The 24,737-nt window shown below is 46.2% G+C and overlaps 1 protein-coding gene across 3 annotated transcripts in view; it reads left to right on the forward strand.

The window, feature by feature from the left end:
* The first annotated feature begins 932 nt into the window (after window positions 1-932).
* The window catches only part of DNAJA3 (DnaJ heat shock protein family (Hsp40) member A3), a 33,805-nt gene continuing 10,000 nt past the window's right edge, over window positions 933-24,737 (forward strand). Inside the window, exons 1-10 of one of the 3 annotated variants that reach the window (XM_029057794.2) lie at window positions 933-1,165; window positions 10,149-10,285; window positions 12,843-12,926; window positions 14,790-14,990; window positions 15,520-15,672; window positions 17,146-17,293; window positions 18,128-18,192; window positions 18,841-18,969; window positions 22,077-22,192; window positions 23,926-24,023. In XM_029057794.2, the coding sequence (XP_028913627.1) occupies window positions 964-1,165; window positions 10,149-10,285; window positions 12,843-12,926; window positions 14,790-14,990; window positions 15,520-15,672; window positions 17,146-17,293; window positions 18,128-18,192; window positions 18,841-18,969; window positions 22,077-22,192; window positions 23,926-24,023 (1,333 nt within the window). In that variant the 5' untranslated portion in view covers window positions 933-963. The remainder of the gene's footprint in view (window positions 1,166-10,148; window positions 10,286-12,842; window positions 12,927-14,789; window positions 14,991-15,519; window positions 15,673-17,145; window positions 17,294-18,127; window positions 18,193-18,840; window positions 18,970-22,076; window positions 22,193-23,925; window positions 24,024-24,737) is intronic. The other 2 variants (XM_039910672.1, XM_029057796.1) reach the window with 2 other exon arrangements.

Below are 24,737 nucleotides of genomic sequence, written 5' to 3' on the forward strand. Positions count from 1 at the left end.
GTAATGGAAATATATACAGTTGAGCGGACGAGTACAGTGCTGTGGGGATGGGAAGGGAGAGGTGGAGGAGCAGAGGGAAAGGGGGAAAAGAGGGTTTAGCTGTGGAGAGGTAAAGGGGGGGTGATAGAGGGAGTAGAGGGAGAAGAGGAACTCAGTCTGGGAAGGCCTCTTGGAGGAGGTGAGTTTTAAGTCTTGCAACCCTCCGACCCATTATGCCCTCAATATGGGGGACCCTTCCCCGTTTTGGGGGTGTTGTTGCGGCCCAGTGCGGGCTGGGATTTGACGTTCATTCCTTCATTCAATAGTATTTATTGAGCGCTTACTACGTGCAGAGCACTTTCCCCCTGGCCGAACTCTAGGCTGCCGTTTGTCATCCCCACAAATGGGTTTGTATCTTTTTTTCTTTTAATGGTATCTGTTCATTCATCTTTATTGAGCTCTTTCTGTGTGCAAAACACGGTATTAAGCCCTTGGGAGGGTACACTTTAACAACAAGCGCTACGTGCCAGGCACTGGACTGAGCTCTGGGGTAGATTCAAGGTAATCGGGTTGGGAGAAGCAGCGTGGCTCAGTGGAAAGAGCCCGGGCTTGGGAGTCAGAGGTCGTGGGTTCGAATCCCAGCTCTGCCACTTGTCAGCTGTGGGACTGTGGGCGAGTCACTTCACTGGGCCTCAACGACCTCATCTGGAAAATGGGGATGAAGACTGGGAGCCTCACGTGGGACAACCTGATGACCCTGTATCTACCCCAGCGCTTAGAACAGTGCTCTGCACATAGTAAGCGCTTCACAAATCCCAACATTATTATTAATAAATCCCAACATTAGGACTTCCGGGAGGAGGCCCGTGCGCCAGGGGTTTCCTTCCGGGGCAGGGAGGGGTCGCCGCGCATGCGCCCTCGAAGGCCGGACGCGGCCGGCGCGCATGCGCCCTCCGGGCAGGAGGGAGGGGGGTCGGTTCCAAGATGGCGGCCTGGTGCCTGTCACGCTGGCTGACGGTGACGGCCGGGACCCGCCGGCTCCCCTCGGCCGCGGGGAAAGGGGCCCGGCCGGCGGGGGAGGCCGTCGCCCCGCCGGGCTCGTTGGACCCTCCGGGGCGCCGTGCCAGAGCCGCCATCGCCTTCCCGCCGCCGGGCCTGACGTGGAGGACCGTGGTCAGCCTCGCAGGTGAGGAGGAGCAGCAGCAGGAGGAAGAGCAGAGGCGGAGGAGGAAGAGCGGAGGAGGCCTCGGCCCGCGGGCGCGGGAAGAGCCGGGCCCGGGGAGGAGCTTGGGCCTGGCTTGGCCTGAGGCCTGCGTTGGGTCCTTGGCCGAAGCCCGGAGGACTCTGGGTAATGTGCCCTCAGGACCGGCCCGCCCCCCTCGCCTCAGAATCATTCATTCATGAATAAGCATTCATTCAACAGCATTTCTTCAGCGCTTACTAAGGTGCAGAGCGCTGGACCAAGCTCTTGGAATGGACACATCTCCCCCCATTAGACTGTAAGCCCGTCAGAGGGCAGGGACTGTCTCTATCTGTTGTCGGCTGTTGCCCATTAATAATAATGTTGGGATTTGTTAAGCGCTTACTAGGTGCAGAGCACTGGTCTAAGCGCTGGGGGAGATCCAGGGTCATCAGCTTGTCCCACGTGAGGCTCACAGTTAATCCCCATTTTCCAGATGAGGGAACTGAGGCACAGAGAAGTGACTTGCCCACAGTCACACAGCTGACAAATAGCAGATCCGGGAGTCGAACCCATGGCCTCTGACTCCAAAGTCCAGGCTCTTTCCACTGAGCCACGCTGTCCGTTCCAAGTGCTTAGTACAGTGCTCTGCACCTAGTAAGCGCTCAATCAATACTATTGAATGAATGAATATCTGTTGCCGATTTGTTCATTCCAAGCGCTTAGTACAGTGCGCTGCACCTAGTAAGCGCCAATCAGTACTATTGAATGAATATCTGTTGCCGATTTGTACATTCCAAGCGCTTAGTACAGTGCTCTGCACCTAGTAAGCGCTCAATAAATACTATTGAATGAATATCTGTTGCCGATTTGTCCATTCCAAGCGCTTACTACAGTGCTCTGCACCTAGTAAGTGCTCAATCAATACTATTGAATGAATGAATATCTTTGCCGATTTGTTCATTCCAAGCGCTTAGTACAGTGCTCTGCACCTAGTAAGCGCTCAATAAATACTATTGAATGAATATCTGTTGCCGATTTGTCCATTCCAAGCGCTTACTACAGTGCTCTGCACCTAGTAAGTGCTCAATCAATACTATTGAATGAATGAATATCTGTTGCCGATTTGTTCATTCCAAGCGCTTAGTACAGTGCTCTGCACACAGTAAGCGCTCAATAAATACTATTGAATGAATGAATATCTGTTGCCGATTTATACATTCCAAGCGCTTAGTACAGTGCTCTGCACATGGTAAGCGCTCAATAAATACTAATGAATGAATGAATGACAAATCGGCAACAGATAGCGACAGTCCCTGCCCTTTGACGGGCTCACAGGGGGAGACAGACCAAAACAACACCGTGCTCTCCGAGAAGCGCTCACCATGCGCCAAACACTGTGGTAGAGACAGCAGCATAGGGTGGACACGGTCCCCTGGCCCATGTGGGGCGCACGACTTCCATCCCTGTATTCCAGGTGAGGGAAACTGAGGCCGGCCCAAGGTCACACAGCAGGTAGGTTGGAGGAGCAGCGTGGCTCAGTGGGCAGAGGAGCCGGGGAGTCATTCATTCATTCAATGGTATTTATTGAGCGCTTACTAGGTGATGATGATGTTGGTATTTGTTAAGCGCTTACTATGTGCCGAGCACTGTTCTAAGCGCTGGGGTAGATACAGGGTCATCAGGTTGTCCCACATGAGGCTCACAGTTAATCCCCATTTTCCAGATGAGGTAACTGAGGCACAGAGAAGTGAAGTGACTTGCCCACCGTCACACAGCTGCCAAGTGGCAGAGCTGGAACCCATGACCTCTGACTCCCAAGCCCAGGCTCTTTCCACTGAGCCACGCTGCTTTGAGCACCGGACTAAGCGCTTGGAATGGACAAATCGGCAACAGATAGAGACAATCCCTGCCCTTTGACGGGCTCACAGTTTAATCGGGGGAGGTCAGAGTCAGAGGTCGTGGGTTCAAATCCCGGCCTCTTGGCTGTGCGACTTTCTCCGTGACCTCATCTCTAAAATGGGCATTAATAATGGCATTTATTAAGCACTTACCATATGCAAAGCACTGTTCCTAGCGCTGGGGAGGATACCAGGTGATCAGGTTGTCCCACGTGGGACTCACAGTCTTCATCCCCAATTTATAGATGAGGTGACTGAGGCACAGAGAAGTGAAGTGACTTGCCCAAAGTCACACAGTTGACAAGTGGCAGAACTGGGTTAATAAAAATAATAATAATGTTGGTATTTGTTAAGCGCTTACTATGTGCCGAGCACTGTTCTAAGCGCTGGGGTAGACACACGGCAATCAGGTTGTCCCACGTGGGGCTCACAGTCTTAATCCCCATTTTACAGACGAGGTAACTGAGGCACAGAGAAGTTAAGTGACTTGTGCAAAGTCACACAGCCGACAAGTGGCAGAGCTGGGATACGAACCCATGAGCTCTGACTCCAAAGCCCGTTCTCTTTCCACTGAGCCACGCTGTGAGCCCCACGTGGGACAACCTGATCGCCTCATATAATAATGTTAATAATAATGTTGGGATTTGTGAAGTGCTTACTCTGTGCAAAGCACTGTTCCAAGTGCTGGGGTAGATACAGGGTCATCAGGTTGTCCTACGTGAGGCTCACAGTCTCCGGCGCTTTGCACATCGTAAGTGCTTAACAAATGCCATCATTATTAAGTGGCTGAGGCGGGATTAGAACCCATGACCTCTGACTCCCAAGCCCGGGCTCTTGCCACTAAGCCAAGCACATAGCCAATGGTCAGGCAAGCGATCGAGCGATCGTATATATGGGGAATCAGCATGACCTAGTGGCAAGAATCCGGCCTTGGGAGTCAGAGGTCGTGGGTTCTAATCCCAGCTCTGGTCTGTGGTGTGACTTCGGTCAAGTCACTTCTCTGGGCCTCAGTTCCCTCATCTGTAAAATGGGGATTGAGACTGGGAGTCCCCTATGAACAGGGACTGGGTCCAACCTGATTGGCATGTATCCACCCCAGTGCTTAGTACAGTGCCTGGTACATAGTAAGCGCTTAACACATTCCATAATTATTATTATTGCTTCATTTCTCTGAGCCTCAGTTACCTCATCTGTAAAATGGGGGTTGAGACTGGGAGCTCCCTGTGGGACAAGGACTGTGTAAAACTTGATTACCTTGAACCTGCCCCGGTGCTTAGAAGAGTGCTTGGCACATAAATAAGCACTTAAATACCATAACCATTGTTATTATTACTATTATACTCTTTGCAGAGCACTGCCCTAAGCACAGTATTAGAGAAATAATAAGGGTATTTCTTAAGCACTCACTATTTATCAACACTCTGATAAGCGCTGGAGTAGATACAATATTAATAATAATGGTGTTTTTAAGCACCTACTATGTGCCAAGCACTCTTCTCAGCGCTGGGGTAGGTACAATAATGATGGTATTTGTTAAGCACTTATTATGTGCCAGGCACTGTGCTAAGCGATGAGGTGGATACAGACTAATCAGGTTGGACACAGTCCCTGTCCCACATGGGGCTTCCAGTCTTAATCCCCATTTTACAGGTAACCGAAGCACAGAAAAGGGAGATGACTTGTCCAAGGTCACACAGCAGACAAGTGGCAGATGCAGGATTAGAATCCAGGTCCCCCGACTCCCCAGGCCCGTGTTCTATCCTGTAGGCCATGCTGCCTGTGGAGTCTCGAAACAGTAAACTTGTTGGAGACAGAATGTATCTGTTATATTGTACTCTCCCAGGTGTTTAATACAGTGTTCTGCACACAGTAAAGCACTCAATAAATACCACTGACTGACTCAGTTCTTGGGAGAGTACAACAGAACAGACTTATGGTAGATACATTCCCTGCCCATAATGAATTTACTATTCTACTCCCTCTCCACCCTGCCTGTTGGCTGCCCATTTCCTTATCTTGGCTCCTGAAGGTTCTTTATAGACTCCCTCATCTGTTCAGGTGACTATTTATCTGTCTTTTATCTATCATCTCTGTCATTTCTCTTGCTAATCCTCCCCCTCCAGACCGTAAGCTCATTGCAGGCAGGGAATGTGTCTGTTATATTGTTGCCTCGTACTCTCCCAAATGCTTAGTAATAATAATAATGTTGGTATTTGTTAAGCGCTTACTATGTGCCGAGCGCGGGTCTAAGCGCTGAGGGAGATACAGGGTAATTAGGTTGTCCCACGTGAGGCTCACAGTCTTCATCCCCGTTTTACAGATGAGGTAACTGAGGCACAGAGAAGTGACTTGCCCAAAGTCACACAGCTGACAGGTGGCGGAGCCGGAATTAGAACCCATGACCTCTGACTCCTAAGCCCGGGCTCTTTCCACTGAGCCACGCTGCTTCTCTGTACCGTGCTCTGCACGCAGTAAGCGCTTAATAAATACGACTGATTTACTCTTCTCCCTTCCTTTCCACAAATCTTTGCGTACCTTCTGCGGCCCTCATGAATTCAACCAGTTTTTCTTTTTTTTCCTTTTGAATCATGAACTCATATTTGCTTCTGCCATAGTCCACACTAAAGTTACCCATAAGTTGAATTTCAAAAGAGGAGTCTTAAGCTGCAGGAAAAGCTCCCATATTCAGACTCTTCATGTCTGAAAAACTCAACTCAATTTTACCTTGGCAATATCTGGGTCTCAGTATTGGTCCTGCCTCCGGCATTCTGGATAATTGAGTCGTTCAGTAATTGTTTTTGACAGCTCGTGAGCTCTTTTTGACCCTGCCAAATTTTTCAAGGTTGAATCCACGTGGTACAAGGAGTGAATGCCACTTCAAGGTGCCGTATTTTTAGGAGAGTAAGGTTTTTGGTTTTTTGATGGTATGTGTAGGTACAGCCTACTCAGGTTGGATACGGTCCATTTCCCACATGAGGTTCGTGGTCTTCATCCCCGTTTTACAGACGAGGTAACTGAGGCCCAGAGAAGTCACTCAGCAGGCACGTGGCAGAGGCAGGATTAGAACCCAGGTCCTTCTGACTCCCAGACGTGCTCTATCCACGAGGCCACAGCGGCTCTCTAATTTATTTTCTTCTTTCTTAATTGGTTGAGCCTCCTGGAGAGGGGCGGTGTGCTTAATAAGTGCGGAAAGAGTGTCAGGTAATAAATATGGGAAGCCTCCCTGTGGGAATCAACCTAAAAGCCCAGTTATTGCATCTCGACATCATTAAGTTGAGTGCGTGAACCTCATCCTCATTATGATGATGAGGGTATTTCCTGAGCACTTACTGTGTGCAGAGCACTACCCTAAGCACTTGGGAGAGACGGTGCAACAGAGTTGGTAGCCACGTTCCCTGCCCACAGTGAGCTTGCAGTCTAAAAGGAAAGACAAAGGTTAATAGAAATAAATAATTTATAATATACAATTTATAGATCTGTACATAACTGCTTCATAATTACTAAACTCTGGGGTGAGCCTCAGCCTTGGAATATCAGGATTTAAAGCCTGTACGAAGGAATCGATTAAGCTCCTTGGGAGTAGGGAGCATGTCTGCCCACTCTCCTATACTCCTTCAAGGAGTTGCTACAGTGCTGTGTACACAGTAAGCGCTTAATAAATGCCATTGATTGATTGATTATAGTGTTGTTGGAAGCAGTGTGGCTCAGTGGCAAGAGCCCGAGCCTGGGAGTCAGAGGTCATGGGTTTGAACCCCGGATCTGCCACTTGGCAGCTGTGTGACTGTGGACAAGTCACTTAACTTCTCTGTGCTTCAGTTACCTCTTCTGTAAAATGAGGATTAACTGTGAGCCTCATGTGGGACAACCTGATCACCGTGTATCTACCCCAGTGCTTAGAACAGTGCTCTGCACATAGCGCTTAACAAATACCAACATTACTACTATTATTATTATTATTACTATTATCATCATTATGTAGAGCACCCCCCACCCCATCCCCACCAGTCATGTTATTCCTGGGATAAGAGCTGGAGCAGAAGTGTAATAATAATGTTGGTATTTGTTAAGCGCTTACTATGTGCAGAGCACTGTTCTAAGCACTGGGGTAGACACAGGGGAATCAGGTCCCACGTGGGGCTCACAGTCTTCATCCCCATTTTACAGATGAGGGAACTGAGGCACCGAGAAGTTAAGTGACTTGCCCACAGTCACACAGCTGACAAGTGGCAGAGCTGGGATTCGAACTCATAACCTCTGACTCCAAAGCCCCTGCTCTTTTCACTGAGCCACGCGCTTAGTACGGTGCCTGGCACATAGTAACAAATACCATTATTATTGTTATTAATAATTAATTATTATTAATAACAACAATAATAATGTGCAAGTAGGCAGGCATGCCAGACTGTGAGTCCTGTACCACATCAAACAGAAACTCCTCACCATCGGACTTAAACCACTCAATCTCCTTGTCCCCTCCTAAATCTCCTCGCTCCTTTCCTATTACAACCCAGCCCACACACTTCGCTCCTCTAGTGCTATCCTTCTCCCTGTATTCATTCCTTCAATCGTATTTATTGAGCGCTTACTAAAGGCAGAGCACTGTACTAAGCGCTTGGAATGTACAATTCGGCAACAGATAGAGACCATCCCTGCCCCACAACGGGCTCACAGTCTAAACGGTCCCTGTACCTCAAACTCGTCCATCTCATTCATTCATTCGATAGTATTTATTGAGCGCTTACTATGTGCAGAGCACTGTACTAAGCGCTTGGAATGTACAAATCGGTAACAGAGACAGTCCCTGCCCTTTGACAGGCTTACAGTCTAATCGGGGGAGACGGACCGACAAGAACTTGTCTTCGTCGTCTTCCCTTTTCGTAGCCGACAGTGACTCCCCCTCTTCAAAGCCTTATTGAAGGCCCATCTCCTCCAAGAGGCCTGCCCTGATTAAACCCTCTTCTTCTCTTCTCCCCCCTTCTTGTGCGTAGCCCTGACTTGCACCCTATATTCAGTGCCAGAGCATTTAGGTACCTCTCTGAAATGTCTTTATATTAATGTCTGGCTCCCCCGCTAGCCTTTAAGATCGTTGTGGGCAGTGAATGTGTCTGTTATATTCTCTCCCAAGTGCTTAGTACAGTGGTCTCCACAAGGTAAGCACTCAATAAATAGGATTGACCGACTGACCTGATTATCTGCTATGTATCCCACCCCTTAGGACGGTGCTTGGTACATTGATCTTAACAAATACTACAATTATTTTGTATTACCTGCATTTATTATAATAATAATAATGTTGGAATTTGTTAAGCGCTTACTATGTACAGAGCACTGTTCTAAGCGCTGGGGTAGATACAGGGGAATCAGGTTGTCCCATGTGAGGCTCACAGTCTTCATCCCCATTTTGCAGATGAGGGAACTGAGGCACAGAGAAGTGAAGTGACTTGCCCACAGTCACACAGCTGACAAGTGGCAGAGCTGGGATTTGAACCCATGACCTCTGACTCCCAAGCCCGGGCTCTTTCCACTGAGCCACGCTGCTTCTCTAAGTGGCATAGTGCCGGAGGCTTTTTTTTGGTCAAAAACCTTCACCGATGATGGGCCGAACCCCAGCATGTTCAAATCCCTGCTCAGTCTGTCTGCTATGTGACCTTGGGCAAGTCACTTCACTTCTCAGGGCCTCAGTTACCTCATCTGTCCAACGGGGACTAATACCGTAAGCCCCTTGTGGGACATGATTGGGTCTAACCAGATTAGCTTGTATCTACCCCAGCGCTTAGGACAGTGCCTGACACATTGTAAGCGCTGAACAAATACCACCTAAAAAAGGTGAAAAAACAGGCATTCTTCTCCCAGATCATGGCACAGTGGATAGAGCACGGGCCTGGGAGTCAGAAGGGTTCTAATCCCGGCTCCACCGCTTGTCTGCTGTGTGGCCTTGGCAAGTCACTTAATTTTTCTGTGCCTCAGTTACCTCATCTATAAAATGGGGATTAAGACTGTGAGCCCCATGCGGGACAGGGACTGTGTGCAACCCGATTTGCTTGTATCCACCCCAGGGCTTAGTACCATGCCTGGCACATACTGCTTAACAAATACTATCATTATTATTATCATCTGATTCTAATTATTATTATTATCTGAACCCAGGTCCTGATGCCTGTGTGCTATCCATTAGGCCACACTGCTCCTCTTCTGTGTTGTGTTTTATTTCACTTCAGGGTTGGTTTCGGAGCACAGAGCGTGGGCTTGGGAGTCAGAGGACGTGGGTTCTAATCCTGCCTCCACTTCTTGTCTGCTGGGTGACCTCGAGCAAGTCACTTATCTTCTCTGTGCCTCAGTTACCTCATCTGAATCCCAGGCCCAGGCTCTTCCCACCAGTCCAGCGCAATATCAGTGCACTTTAATGTGCACAGTGCACGCTGAGAAGCAGCGTGGCTCAGTGGAAAGAGCCTGGGCTTCGTAGTCACAAGTCATGGGTTCGACTTCCGGCTCTGCCACTTGTCAGCTGTGTGACTGTGGGCAAGTCACTTAACTTCTCTGTGCTTCAGTTACCTCATCTGTAAAATGGGGATTAAAACTGTGAGCCTCCCGTTGGGACAACCTGATTACCCTGTATGTACCCCAGCGCTTAGAACAGTGCTCTGCACATAGTAAGCGCTTAACAAATACCAACATTATTATTATTATTAATGTGCCAGCCAGGGTTGTGGACCTTGGGAAAAATATAATCTAATTATAAATGGCAACATCTAGCCAGTGAACTCCAGACTTACATTGCTGTTGGTGTTGTAAATTGTACCCTCTACTCAGTGCCCTGTGTTCACATGCATACTAAACCTCACACATAGTAGACTTTCCTGTCGTGGCACTGGGATTCGGTCAAGACGGAATCTAAACGCTGGCCCTGGGCCATCTCTGAAATTCAACAGACTTCGAAAGCCTTCCTGGGAAACAGATTCTAAACTTTAATAGTGGGATTTTTCCAGCTCTCATGAGATGAGTTCCACTAGGATTTTGCATTTCCCTCTCTCTTCTCCTGGCTTGCTTGCCTTCAGTCTGATCTGGTTTTCTGGTTTGTCTTTTTCCAGGAAGAAAATGCTATCCTTTAATCTGTGCTGCTCCATTTCACACGAGCTCCTCTTCCTTCACCAAAAATGATTATTACCAGATATTAGGAGTGCCCCGCACCGCCAGCCAGAAGGAAATCAAGAAGGCCTATTACCAGGTGTGTATGCTAACTAATGGTGGGTTATCTGGGTGGGGACTCTAAAAAGGATGACATCAATCTTGTGACTTTTATTTTGATCGGTCCTTTTTGAGTACACCAAAGTCCAGGAGGAATCGTTAGAAGAAATTCTGACAAAGGGCTATTTTTCTTTACCTTGAAACTAGGACATTATCCCTTTTGGGTACTCACACTGCAGAGCCAGTTGTCAGTTTTTCAGGGGTTATTTTACACCTTGAATTACCCGGTTCCTTTTCTCTCTCTCGCCTTTGTTTTGCCTCTTGTACACTTAATGCTATTTAGTAACTTCTCAAAGTCGGACAGGGATGGGAAGGGAGTTTAATTTTTACCTCTTATTATTCATAATAATAGTAATTGTGGTATTTGTTAAGCACTTACTATGTGCCAGCCACTGTACTAAGCGCCAGATGGATACAGTCAAATCAGAATTGACACAGTCCCCATTCCACATGGGGCTCACAGTCTTAATATGAGGTCAGTGAGGCTCAGAGAAGTGAAGTGACCTGCCTAAGGTCACACAGCAGACAAGTTGCAGAGCTGGGATTAGAAACCAGATCCTTCTGATGCCTAGGCCTGTGTGCTATCCATTAAGCCACACTGTTCCTGTTCTGTGTTGTGTTTTATTTCACTTCAGGGTTGGTTTCGGAGCACAGAGCATGGGCTTGGTACTCAGAGGACGTGGGTTCTAATTCCGCCTCCACCACTTATCTGCTGGGTGACCTTGAGCTAGTCACTTATCTTCTCTGTGCCTCAGTTACCTCATCTGTATATAGGGGATTAAAAGTGTGATCCCCATGTGGGACAACCTGATTACACCGTATCTACCTCAGTGCTTAGAACAGCACATAATAAGCACTTAATAAATACCGTAATTATTATTTTTACATTTTCAAGTAACAACCCAATCATCCCTGTACTTTGAAATCCTGGATGAGAGGCTACATTAATTTAACATCCTAAGGCATTGATAGTAGTGAAAGTTTCCGAAGAATATCCAGTCATGTCATGCAGCTGCAATAGCTTTTTGGAAAATTTACTTTTGGAATGAAAAATAACTAGGTTCAATGCAAAAAAAAAAACCCAAACAACTATTAATAATGTTTGTATTTGTTAAGCGCTTACTATGTGCAGAGCACTGTTCTAAGTGCTGGGGTAGACACAGGGGAATCAGGTTGTCCCACGTGGGGCTCACAGTCTTAATCCCCATTTTACAGATGAGGTAACTGAGGCACAGAGAAGTTAAGTGACTTGCCCAAAGTCACACAGCTGACTGGCAGAGCTAGGATTCGAACTCATGACCTCTGACTCCAAAGCCCATGCTCTTTCCACTGAGCTACGCTGCTTTTCTTAAACTATTAACTATTAAAGCGGAGCAAAGTCAGTAAGGTCCCTTTTGAGTTGAAATGATGGACTGTTGAAACGCAAACACATTTTTTCTATTTTTGTTTTAAAATCTTGACTTATTCTTTAAAGCTGATTTGTCAGTAAAGTTAGAACAGTGTCCGAGTACTTGGCACTTAGCCAAGAGCACGGGCAAGGGGTTCAGAGGACCTGCCTTCTATTTCTGGTTCCACTGTTTGTGTGACCTCAGGCAAGTCAGTTAACTTTTCACTGCCTCACTTTCTTCATCTGTACAATGGGGATTAAATTCCTGTCCTGTCTCTTAGACTCTGAGGCCCATTTGAGACAGGGATTACCTTATATCTACCTGGGGCTTAGAAGAACGCTTGCCACATAATAGGCACTATGTTAATAATAATAATTATTATTATTCATAAGCATGTGAACTTCTCTTTGAAAGGATAATAAAGAAACCCTTTAAGTTCTGGATTGCCAGAAAGCCAGTGAAATAAATGTACCCGTCTGGCTAGTGGAAAATAGGTTGGGTGGAAAACCTGCTCCACCTCGCCTGACCAGTTTTTCATTAAGATCAGTGTACGGACACATGGTGCTCTGCCAGGTGCTTCAGATTAATTTTCACTGGAACTGGGTTTGCCGTCCCGGGATATTGCAGGGGAATGCCCGTCTGGTTGGCACACTTGTTGCCCACATGCTGCACCAGGCCTGCCCCATGCCCTATCCTGTCCCCATTTCCACTTGATGAGCAGGGGGAGCATTGGGTTGGGAAGGATCGGAGGGAAACTCCTGCCGGGAGCCCAACGGACGCCATCACCCCATCTTCTCCGACTCCCTTGGCCTGGCTCGTGAGAGGAAAAGCTCTGTTCGTCACTGGCCACAATGTACCTTTGCATGCAGAGGCTGGGGTGCTTAGAGATGTTTTGGGCATTATAAAATTCATATCAGTGTACTGATCTAAGAGACATAACTTTATTACTTTTTTTTAAATGTAGTTGTGCATTCCGTAGTATCAGAGTGAGATTATTTAGGATCATTTGGTTTTTTTTCCCTCAACTGAAATAGAAATATTCTCTGTCAGCCCAAACTTTTGGGTCTAAAAGGATTTATGAGACAGTGTGCTGTGCAATGTTATAAATAGATACCGCATGATTATAAGAGGTTTTTATGTTTTTCTTAGCTTGCCAAGAAATATCACCCAGACACCAATAAGGATGATCCTCAGGCCAAGGAGAAATTTTCACATCTGGCAGAAGCCTATGAGGTAATCTGGCTGTTGTAAGTCAACAACGGTGTCGTCTGTTAGTTTTTACTGTGTCTCTCTCAAGCTGCTATCACTCTACTCATTTCAAGAGATTAGTCCCCGTGAATTTTACATTCATTCATTCATTGTATTTATTGAGTGCTTACTGTGTGCAGAGCACTGTACTGAGCACTTGGAAAGTACAGTTCGGCGACAGAGACAATCCCTACCCAACGATGGGCTCACAGTCTAGAAGGGGGAGACAGACAAAACAAGTAGACAAGCCACATCCTCCAAGAGATGACAGTAGCCTCCTCAGATAGTGAGGGCACAATCAGAAGTTTGTCCCTGGAGTGGAGGTGACCCAACCAGAGTAGCAAGCATGGAAGATGATTTGGATGGCATTGCAGGGGAAGGGGACTGAGAGGTCATCATCGAAGGGGGGATTGAAAAGGCTGGGCCCTAACAGAGAGAAATGGGCAGTTGCTGTCAAGCAGAGGTGGCCTTGCAAATCCCAGGCCTTTGGCTCTGGGTTACTTTGCAACTTGCCCTTCCCTGTTCTCAGTGGCAATTTTCGAGATTTAAACATATGGCTTTAGGAATGGGGGCAACCCCCAGGGATTCCTCTGGGGCTCTAGGACAGGAATAGGATCTGCTCTAGTCTTCCCTTTTCCCTAAAATATCCCATCACAAAAGGTGGGAGCCTCCAGAGGGGAGAACTTAAAAAGGAGAGCTGGGGCGAGCGCTTAGGCCATGCTGCTTCTCTGACCCATTCTTAGCCTCCAGGGCAGCCCAGACAGGCACAGGACTGATCCTACAAAGCAGAAATTGTGACTCAGGGTTCTAATGGTGACCCAGGAAGAATTTTGAAGTCCCAGTCTTGTTGAAGCAAGACCTGCTCGTTACCATGGTTGGAGAAAGACAGTATATGGTGGGGAAGGGGGTGCGGTGGCGGGGTGGAGGTGAAGGATTGCCCAGTAACTGGTTACCAGGAAATCCTAAATACCGTATCTTCAATAAATATAAATTTGAAGGGCAGTCAGTTCTGTCACGTTGCATGATTCGATTGAGCATTTTGGGTATTGCGCAAAGACAGAATTGGGGAACGTTCTTCCGACAACATGCATCTGTCTCGAGGATCGCAGTGCCATATCAGAAGACAGAAGCCTTATTGAAGGCACATCTCCAAGAAGCCTTCTCTGACTCTCCATTCCTCCCTTCCTCCTCTCCTCTTCTCCCACTCACTTCTGCAGCCCTCTTACTTGCTCCTTCATTCATCCTCCCTCCCATCCCCATAGCACGTGTATATATCTGTGTATCTATATCTGTAACTTATTTGACTATCTATTTGATAATATTAATGTCTCTTCCCCTCTTGACAGTGAGCTCATTATGGGCAGGAATGTGTGTTTGTTGTTATACAGTACTCTCCCAAGTGCTTAATACATTGCTTTTGCACACAGTAAGTGCTCAATAAATGCAGTTGAATGAATGAATGAATGAATGAATGAATGAATGAATGAATGAATGAATGAATGAATGACATGGTCGTGGGCAAGCACAGGGTTTGTGCTCAGATGCCAGCTTTCCTTACTCTGGAGTCCTGCCGGAAACCAACCCCCACATTAGAGAAGGAGTACCCGCCCGTGTTGGTTTTCAACTTGCTTTGCTTTCTGGCACCCACTAAATAAATTCAGCTGCCAAATTGTTATCCAGTGTTAAATTTCGACCAAGAGTTGTTGGCTTCAATACTTCGCCGGAACCATATTTTGTCTTTATTTTAACTAGAACTCTCAGTGCAGTAGCTGCTGAAAGGTATCTTAAAAAAAAAAAAGATCCTTTGGGCAAGCCCCCTAATATCACTGCCTTCTGTTTAATTTGCAGGTATTAAGCGATGAAGTGAAACGAAAGCAGTACGATACATATGGCTCTGCGGGCTTTGATCCTGGAACGGGAAGCTCTGGGCAGAACTATTGGCGAGGAGGCCCTACTGTTGACCCAGAGGAACTCTTCAGGAAAATCTTTGGGGAGTTTTCAGGTTCTTCCTTTGGAGATTTCCAGAGTGTATTCGATCAGCCTCAGGAGGTGAGGATTATGTGGCCCACTCTGGGATGTGGCAGGAAATGTAAATCTGATAGAATCCAGTGGGTGGTGAAGGTCAGCTTAATTGGGATCATTTACACTGAGCCATTTTGATGCAATGATACTGCAGTACTTAGCGATAAAGCTGAGATGCTGTGATCTCAAACCAGTTCATTCTCCTCTCTGACCCTGATTTGTCAAATCATCACACCATTTTAGGCAATGAAAAGGCCACACACAGGATTTACCCTGCAGTTTCAAATCACGTGAAAATTTCAGGCTCAAACCGAGTTTGGCCTAGGAATGTCAGTCCGTTGAAATTTGAACTCTGTTATGTTCAGAAAGTCTTTACCTAACCGGAAGAGATCGGTAATTCAGTTGCACCGTCGAATGTTCATTACCATATACGTACCACACCTCGCTCTTGCTTTGCTGAGGGTTTGAGGGGAAGAATTTCTTCAGGAGAGAATGGCTCGACCAGTGTTTGCCAGAGATTGATTAAATGCCCAGTCCTGTCTCTTACTCTGTTTAGTACATCATGGAGTTGACGTTCATTCAAGCTGCAAAGGGAATTAACAAGGAGTTCACTGTGAGCATGAACGATACCTGTCAGCGATGTGATGGTAAAGGAAACGAACCTGGCACCAAAGTTCAACAGTGCCATTACTGCAGTGGCACCGGCATGGTAAGAACTGATTTAAAGTCGATCCTCATTTTTACCACAGATGGCTCCCCGATGACTTTCCTAGACTAATCGATCAATGGCATAACAGTATAACAGACGCCTTTCCTGCCCCCGACGAGCTTACAGTCTAGAGCAAGACACAGACATTAATATAAATAAATTCAGACATGTAAGTGCCGTGGAGCAGGGGATGAATAAAGGGAGCAAGACAGGGCAACGCAGAAGGGAGTGGGGGAAGGAGAAAGGAGGGCTTAGTCAGGGAAGGCCTCTTGGAGCAGATGGAATTTACAGTCTAGAGCATCCAAATCTCTCCACTGTGTTTCTCAGTCAAGGTGCCTCCTTTCCCTTTCTCCTCTGGTTTAGGTGATCATCAGTGTGGCCGAAAAATGATTTTCCCCTAAAATAGAAACTAACTTAATCGAGAGGAGGACTGGCAGGTCGCTCTTCTCTACACCCTGTCTTTAGTTCAGAATATCCACATTCCAGTCTTGCCGTAGGGACCAAGTCCATTCATCTCCATGTAGGAAGCCACGCGACTTTCTACTTCCTGCGGATAAGCTGGCAGTGAAGGTGGCAGGAACAGCTCCGAATGTAGTAGAGAAAGATGATTTGCTATTACAAGAATTTTTAATAACCCAGGTCAAATTTTTGCCCTTCAACAGACCGTCCCTCTGCCCGCTTTCAATGTCTTATTAAAACCACAGCTCCTCCGAGAGACCTTCCCTGACTAAGCCTTCTTTTCCCCTACAGGGCTGTACCCTATAAGCATTGGATAATTCACCCCCATCCCCGGCCCTGCGGCACTTATGTACATATCCTAATGTAATGTCAACTCCCCCTCTAGATCTGTAAGCTCATTGTGGGCAGGGAATATGTCTGCTCATTCTCTTGTACTTTACTTTCTCAAGCTTGCAAAGTACGCACTCAGTAAATACCACTGATTGTTTGATAGCCATGAGCCCGTTGTTGGGTAGGGATTGTCTCTATCTGTTGCCAAATTGTACTTTCCAAGTGCTTAATACAGTGCTCTGCACACAGTAAGCACTCAGTAAATACAGTTGAATGAATTGAGAGTTGAATGTGCTGAGTGGGTGATTTAATTTTTCATGACTGATCTTGGCAGTGTAGAATCCTCTGAAATTTCTTGAGAGGGGCAGCTGGGTCAGTTCTGGCAGAAAGTAAGATGAAAGTGGTCCACCGTTATTTTCCCAAATGATATTTTAGGCCTTATATCTGTGTGTCCCCTTAAAATGTGGAATTGGTTTCACCCCCAGGAAGCAATCCCAAAAGTGCACAAACAGTGCAGTGTTGACTCTAGACTGTAAGTTCGTCTCTAGTCTACTACGCTTGGCACACAGTAAGCACTCAATAAATATGACTGAATGAATGCACATTCCAAGACACTTGAAATTTAAAGACTGCTCCCTAGATATCCAAGGTGATTCCCTTTCGCCACTCCTTCCCAATGGACAGGAAACCATAAACACCGGCCCCTTCGTGATGCGCTCGACATGCCGGCGATGCGGCGGCCGCGGGGCCATCATAACGACGCCCTGCGTCATGTGCCGAGGAACGGGACAAACCAAGCAGAAGAAGAAGGTGGTGATCCCCGTCCCAGCAGGTAGGTTCTTATGGTCCGCGCCGCATCGATAATCCCGCCGAAGGGCCGACTTCTCCCCGTGGTGGGTGTAGATAATGAATGAGGCAGGGGGAAAGTCAGAGCACTTGATTGCTGGGTCATTGCCTTGGGTGGCTGATGAATCGAAGTTCCCCTTTCGTTGGCTACGGTTCTTCCTTTCATTCTTTCCTCTAAACGCATTGATGGAAAGAATGATTCCTCAGTTGTGTCAGTTCCTCTGGGGTATCTTTGGGGGCAGTTCCCAATTCAGTCAGTGTGTCTCCGGCGGTTAGGGGCCCAAGTTTCTGGCAGGGGTGAGGGGGTAGAGGGTGACACCCCTCACGGATCACTTGCGAATCGATCTAGGCTGCAGCGAGAGGAAGCAGTGTGAAGCAGTGTGAGTGAGAAGCAGTGTGGCCTAGTGGTTAGGGCACGGGCTAGAGAAGTCAGAAGACCTGGGTTCTAATGCCGACTCTGCCACTTATCTGCCTTGTGACTTTGGGCAAGTCGCTCAGCCTCTCTGTGCCTCAGTTACCTCATCTGTAAAATGGGGATTAAGACTGTGAGCCTCATGTGGCCAGGGACTATGTCCCCCCTGATTACTTTGTATCCACCCCAGCGCTTAGGACATTGCGTGGCCCGTAATAAGTGCATAACAAATACCAAAAAAAAAAGTTAACCAAGTGGATGGTGTAGAATTATTGTGGTGACAGAGCCACAAGGGGAATGAGTGGGGAGCACTTGGATTGCAGGTGAATCTTTGAAATGAAGTGGAGAGAGGGCCTTTGGGAAGACAGAAGTCAGAAAATGTTCTCTTTGGGACTTTTCCTATTCTAGGAGTTGAGGATGGCCAGACCGTCAGAATGCCCATAGGGAAAAAAGAAGTGTTCATCACATTCAGGGTACGTACCAGACCCCCTTCTACGTAGCCACGTTATACCACCACTGCTCTGGGGCCAGTTTTTCTTCCGATTGGATTGTGGACTGGGGAGGCAGCGTGTTGGAATGAGGATTTCCAAGGGAAAACATCAACCTCCAAGTTAGGAGTAGCATTCAGGCTCTTCATATGAAGTCAGACAGTGGGGAAAGTGAGCCCGGGTGACAAAGGGAGAGGAGAAAAATGCCTCCTGCGTGCTCTGTAGACCTGAGAATTTTGTACCGGTGGATATAATCTCTGTAGGTACAGTGGTGATGCTTCCTTAAATCGGCATCTTTCTAGCAAGAAGAAAATTGCATACCTAGTATCTTGGAAAGATTTCTAATCCTAAGTATTTTCTCTCTTTTCTCCCTCCCCACTTCATGGATTAATTGGCATTTCTCCTCTAATGGCACCAGGGCCTTCTAAGAAAGTCTAGAAGCTATTTAATCCAAGGCCTGTAAAATGAGGCACGATTCCATTTTAAAAAGGATTTGTCGGCACTGTGAGAGAGGGAAACCCAAGCTGCTCCTTAGGTAGAGAGGCCCGGGCGTGGAATTGTAGTCAGTCGAGCTCGCTTGGCTAGACCATCCCTTAGAATATGCAAATAATTTTCTTTATTGTTTGGCTTTAGGTGCAGAAGAGCCCTGTGTTCCGGAGAGATGGAGCAGACATCCACTCAGACCTCTATATTTCGGTAGCTCAGGCCATTCTCGGTGGAACAGCCAGAGCTCAGGGGCTGTACGAGACTATCAATATCATGGTAAGGGCCGTCCTTCCGTGGAAAGAAGACAACTCTTATGAAAGTTTAACTTCTGACTTCCAGGCTTTGCCAGTCAGCCAAGCGTCTCTCTATATCTGTGGTATGGCGAGTTTGTGACTCTGCTTATTCTGCCCAGAGGAAAGGAGAAATACTGACATTTATTCATTGTATTCTATAAAGACAGGCATTCTGGCTAACTCAGCTCCCAGAGTAGAATTTTTTTTCAGGGGGGCTTGAATTTGGCATAAGTAATTAGTGTTTTCAGAAATCTTAATCTGAAATCAGGGTTGGTTATCTAACTTTTTTTTATAATGGTATTTAAGTCTTTCCACGTGCCAGGCACTGTACTAAGCACTTGGATAGATACAAGATAATGGGGTTGGGCACAGTCCCTGTCCCACCCAGAGCAAGCCGTCTTAATCCCCGTTTTACAAGTGAGGTAACTGAAGCACAGACAAGTGAAGTGACTCGCCCAAGGTCGCATAACAGACAAGTGCTGGGATTAGAACCCAGGTCCAACTGATTCCCAGGCCCATTCTCTCTCCATTAGGCATGCTTCTTCTTCTCTATAATGGAGCATATCTAAATGTTTAACTGGATCACCACTATTTTTTGCATTTCAAAATAGGGTTTAGCGAAAGCTATAATATTGAGTCCAAATCTCCTGTTTATTTTATACTGTTGAAGGACTCATTTTGTCGTGCAGTTTCCAAGACCATTAATTACAAGGACAAACCTTCAAAAAAAAAAGTAGGCCTGTTACTTCCGTAGCGAGTCTTTGAATCACGGCCAACTCTATTTCTTTTTTGAGCGTTGAAACAAACTACAGCAGAATTAGGATTTTGGACAAAAACACAAGAAAAGACCTCAGTAATAAAAATGGAGAATGATGATTTGAGAAATAACAAGATGAAATGTGAGTATTTGAGTTAGTAGCCCCAGGAGGCTGTTGAGAGGAAGTGTTTCCTAGTGGAGAGAGCACAGGGCTAGGAGTCAGGAGGGCGCGGATCTGACCTTAGCTTTGCCCCTGGCCTGCTGTAGGACCTTGGGCAGGTCACTTAATGGTATTTATCGAGAGCTTACTGTGTGCAGAGCACTAAACTAAGCGCTTGAGAGAGTACAATACAACAGAGTTAGTAGACACAGTGAGTTTACAATCTAGTTTAATTTACAATTTAATCTTCCTTAACCTAGAAACTACAAGATTAACCTCTCTGTACTTCATCCCCTCATCTATAAAATAAGGATAAGACAGTTGCTTATCATGAGCCCCATATGGGACAGACATTGTGCCTGATGGAATTATCAAGCAGTGGTATTTATTGAGCGCTGGCTTTGTGCAGAGCACTGTAAGAAACACTCGTATCTACCCCAGTGCTTATCCCATATTAAGCATTTAATGCCATCATTATTATTATTATTCTGGTACTGGGAGGACTAGGGGAGTGGGAGGTGGCGAGAATGAGTCCCAGCCAGGAGAGAAGGGAGGAGTGATGTGTAAGATTGGGCCCCGCAGCCTTTCAGGAGTGTCTGGGGCTGAGAGCTGCAAAATTGGCGGCTGTGAATCTAGCAAGTGTGAAGCGGCCCATACATGATCGACCCTCTCATCCCAGCTCCACCACTTGCCTTCTGTGTGGCCTTGGGAAAGTCAGTTAACTTCTCTGCCTCGGCTTCTTCATCTGTAAAATGGAGTTAAAAACTCTGTAGGGCAGTGACTATATCTACCCTAGCACTTAATACAGTGCTTAGCATGTAGGAAGTGCTTAAGAGTACCCCGATTATTATCTTTGTTATCATTATCATTGCGATTACTATTTTGTGATGATATTGACAAAGCTACAAATCAGTGACTGTGTCCAATCTGATTCTATCTTATCTCCCCCAGCTCCTAGCACAGAATCAATGCTTATTAAATATGATAGTACATAAAAATAAATACATTACCCTTCAATAAAGATATTCACATATACACAATTTGAGAATAATTCCATATTCTTGTTGGGTTTTGCTTTTTTACTGTGGTTGCTTGTTGGTTTTTGTTTTCGGTTTTTAATGGCATTTGTTAAGCACTTACTCTGTGCCAGGCACTGTACTAAGTTCTGGGGTAGATACAAGGTAATCAGGTGGGATACAATCCCTGACCCACATAGGGCTCATAGTCTTAATCCGTACTTTACAGATGATGTAACTGAGGCACAGAGAGCAAAGTGACTTCCCCAAGGTCACCATTAGGCGCATGGTCTCTCCACTAGGCCATACTGCTTCTGGTTAGGCTGTGAGTTCTGTGAGAGCAGGAATCACATCTACTAATTGTGTTGTACAATTAGTACAACACAAGAGCTTAGTACTGTGCTCTGTAAACAGTAGGTACTCAATAATAATAGTAGTGGTGTTTGTTAAGCACTGACTGTGTACCAAACCCTGTGTTAAAGGTTGGGATAGATTTCAGTAGAAGCAGATTGGATACAGTGTCTATCCCACAAGGGGTTCACAATCCAAGGGGGGAATGAGAGCAGTCATCTAATCTCCGTTTTTACAGTCAGTCAGTTAGTGGTCTTCAGTGAGGGCTTTCTGTGTGCACAGCACTGTCCTAAGTACTTGGGACAGTTAGAAAACAGGCATAGAAAAGACTTGCTCAAGGTTACACAGAAGGCAAGTGGCAACACTGGGATTAGAACCCAAGTCTTCTCTCCCCCAGGCATCTGGTTTTCCACATGGATTGGTAGGTTCAGGAAGAATTAAGGTTTTTCCTATGAGTGGTTTTTATTTGTTTTTGAATAAACTGATGATGATGCAAATGACTAACAGATTGTAAATGGCTCCAGCCATGATTTTATATGCTGGCTAATAACCTTCCTCTTTCTCTTGCTCAGTCCCTGGACTCAGACTTTAATTCAGTCGTATTTATTGAGCCCTAACTATGTGCAGAGCACTGTACTAAGTTCTCGGGAGAGTCTAACACCTACTTCCTGCGTGATAAATTTCCGGTGCCTTATTCTGATTAAACAGGCGGTCGAAAGACCAAAAGGCATTTTCCTTAAAGAGACTTGAACTCTTTATGAAACATTCATTTGGACACAAATGCAAATCTTTTTTCTGTTTTCTAGATTCCTCCTGGGATTCAGGCAGATGAGAAAATTCGGATGGGTGGCAAAGGAATCCCCCGAGTTAATAGCTACGGCTATGGAGACCACTACATTCACATCAAGATTAGGGTTCCCAAGTAAGTAACTCGGTAAGGTTGGGGATTGAAGGCTGCTAAACCCCTCACCTTGGAGCACCAAGTGAATTGCTTTATCTAAGTGAGGATGGGCATTCTTTTGCCTTACCCTCGTATCTGAGAGGGTCCCATAAAAACTCATTCTGTTCCTTGGTTTGAAAAGACTACGCCAAGAATTGGTGGTGAGCAGTATTAAGATAACATTTTATTAAATCCTGCGGAAAGTCCTTTTAACAATAGTAATAATAATTGCGATAATTGATAAGTGCTGTACTAAGCTCTGGGATGGATACATGATAATCATGGCCCACATAGCTCTCAGTCAAATATAGGAAGGTGAACAGGTATTGCGAACCCGTTTTGTAGATGAAGCTGGGGCACAGAGAAGTTAAGTGATTTGCCCAAGGTCACACAGCAGGTACATGGAGGAGCTGAGCTCAGCTCCTCTGACTCTTAGGTCACTGGTCTTGCACTAGGCCTTACTGCTTCTCCAACACCTGAGTATCCCTCTAGTGAGCAGGGCACTTATTTAACTTGGGGGTCACTCCCATTTTACTGGTATTCCTTGATAGGATTTGATCTGACCATATAAATTCGGGTTCAAGGAATGCTATTGCTGTTTGTGTTGGTCTTCCAGCATGTGCCTGAAGGACAGTTTCCCACTTGAGAGTTTTTTCTAGTTGACGTGTCGCCCATTGTCATTCCACACTATTAATGCCTCCTATGTGAGCAGGGTACACGGAAAATGCCCTGAGCAAATTAATGCAAAAAGGAAAAATAACCCATGCCCACCAAGAATTGATAACCCAAAGTAAATAAAGGTGCAGAGGAGGGTATTTGTCCCGACACACAACGGGGAGGAAGAAGAGTTAGAAAAAGCAGTGGAAAGCAGTGAGAACCCCGAGGTGTCTGAAATTTCAGTTCAAACTCAAATGATCCCATATACCCTGAAGCAGCACCAGCCTGGAAGTGTAGATAGCCTGAATAATTGAGTCTTTTGTATTATTATTGGAACTCAGTGACAGTTATATCATCTCTAAGAAGTTGATATGACAAATGAAAAATCTGGAACATTCTACAGACTGTGTTTCCGTTGCCAGTTATTGAATTGCAGTAGGGAAAAGTAGTTCCTGACTTAACTCTCTAATGTTGCACTCCAGTGTTGCTCGTCATTTAATAGTTCTTAGGGTTTCGTGCATTTTACATAAGAACACATAAGCAGCCTCAGTACAAAAAAGTCCAGCTCGTTTTGAGCTATACTTCTCTGGGTGACATGAGGGCTAGACAATCAATCACAGGTATTTATTGAGTACTTCCTGTGTGCGGAGCATTCATTCATTCGGTCGTATTTATTGAGCCCTGACTGTTTGCAGAACACTGTACTGAGAGCTTGGGAAAGTACAGTACAACAATTAACAGACACATTCCCTGCCCACAGCAAGCTTACAGTCTAGAGGGGGGAGATAGACATCAATACAAATAAATGACAGGTACATAAGTGCTGTGGGGCTGGTGGGGAGGACGAACCAAAGGAGCAAGACGGGGTGATGCAGAAGGGAGTAGGAGAAGAGGAGAGGAGGGGCCCGGTTTGGGAAGGCCTCTCGGAGGAGATGTGCCTTCAATAAGGCTTTGAAGAGGCACTACGAAGCGCTCGGGAGAGTACGGTGCAACAGGGTGACAGGAAACGAATCCCAAAGGAGTAATTCAATGAGTAATAGCTGCTGTCTGTCCCCCAGGAGGCTGACAAGCAGGCAGCAAAGCCTGATGCTGAGTTATGCAGAGGACGAAGCTGAAGTAGAAGGGACCGTCAATGGAGTCACAAATACAGCCACTGGTAAGGAATTCACGGGAAATGCTCCTACTGCAGATATGCCCAAGCGGGATCAGGGATCTTTGTTCTTGTTTTCTTTGGAGACAGAACAGGAGGATTTATTTTTCTACTGAAGTACTCTAGTGTGCCTGGAATTGGGGATCTTTTGAAAAGCCTTGCTCTTTGGATGAGAACTGTGTGGGTTAGAATTTGGAACAGATGTATGGGTAAAAATGGTTTAAGAGATTAAAATGTTCTCTCCTGCCCAACTCTGTTCGTGTACAGGCCATAGCACTCAAACCTGGAGGTTCTCAAAACCATAAGCTCGCTGCCGGCAGGGAATATGTCTGTTTATTGTTATATTGTACTCTCTCAAGTGCTAAGTGCAGCAGTGTGCACACAGTAAGCGCTCAGTAAATACAATTATGAATGAATGAAGGACCACACAATTATGATGGGGCCACTGACAGAATAATTAAATCATCGAAATGATAGTTTCCTCGAAAATGAAATTATACATGTCAGTCAGTCATGTTTATTGAGTGCTTACTAGATGCAGAGCATTGTACTGAGCACTTGGGAGAGTACAGTATAGCAATATGACAGGTACATTCCTGCCCGCAACGAGCTAACGGTCTAAGGTCTTATCCTCCCAGGTTCGGTTGCAATAGCGGCTGAAATAGGAGGATTAGAAGCCAGGTCCTCTGATTCCCAGGCCTGTGTGTTTTCCACTAGTCC

This window comes from Ornithorhynchus anatinus, chromosome 2 (genome assembly GCF_004115215.2).
Source record: "Ornithorhynchus anatinus isolate Pmale09 chromosome 2, mOrnAna1.pri.v4, whole genome shotgun sequence".
Lineage (NCBI taxonomy): Eukaryota > Metazoa > Chordata > Mammalia > Monotremata > Ornithorhynchidae > Ornithorhynchus > Ornithorhynchus anatinus.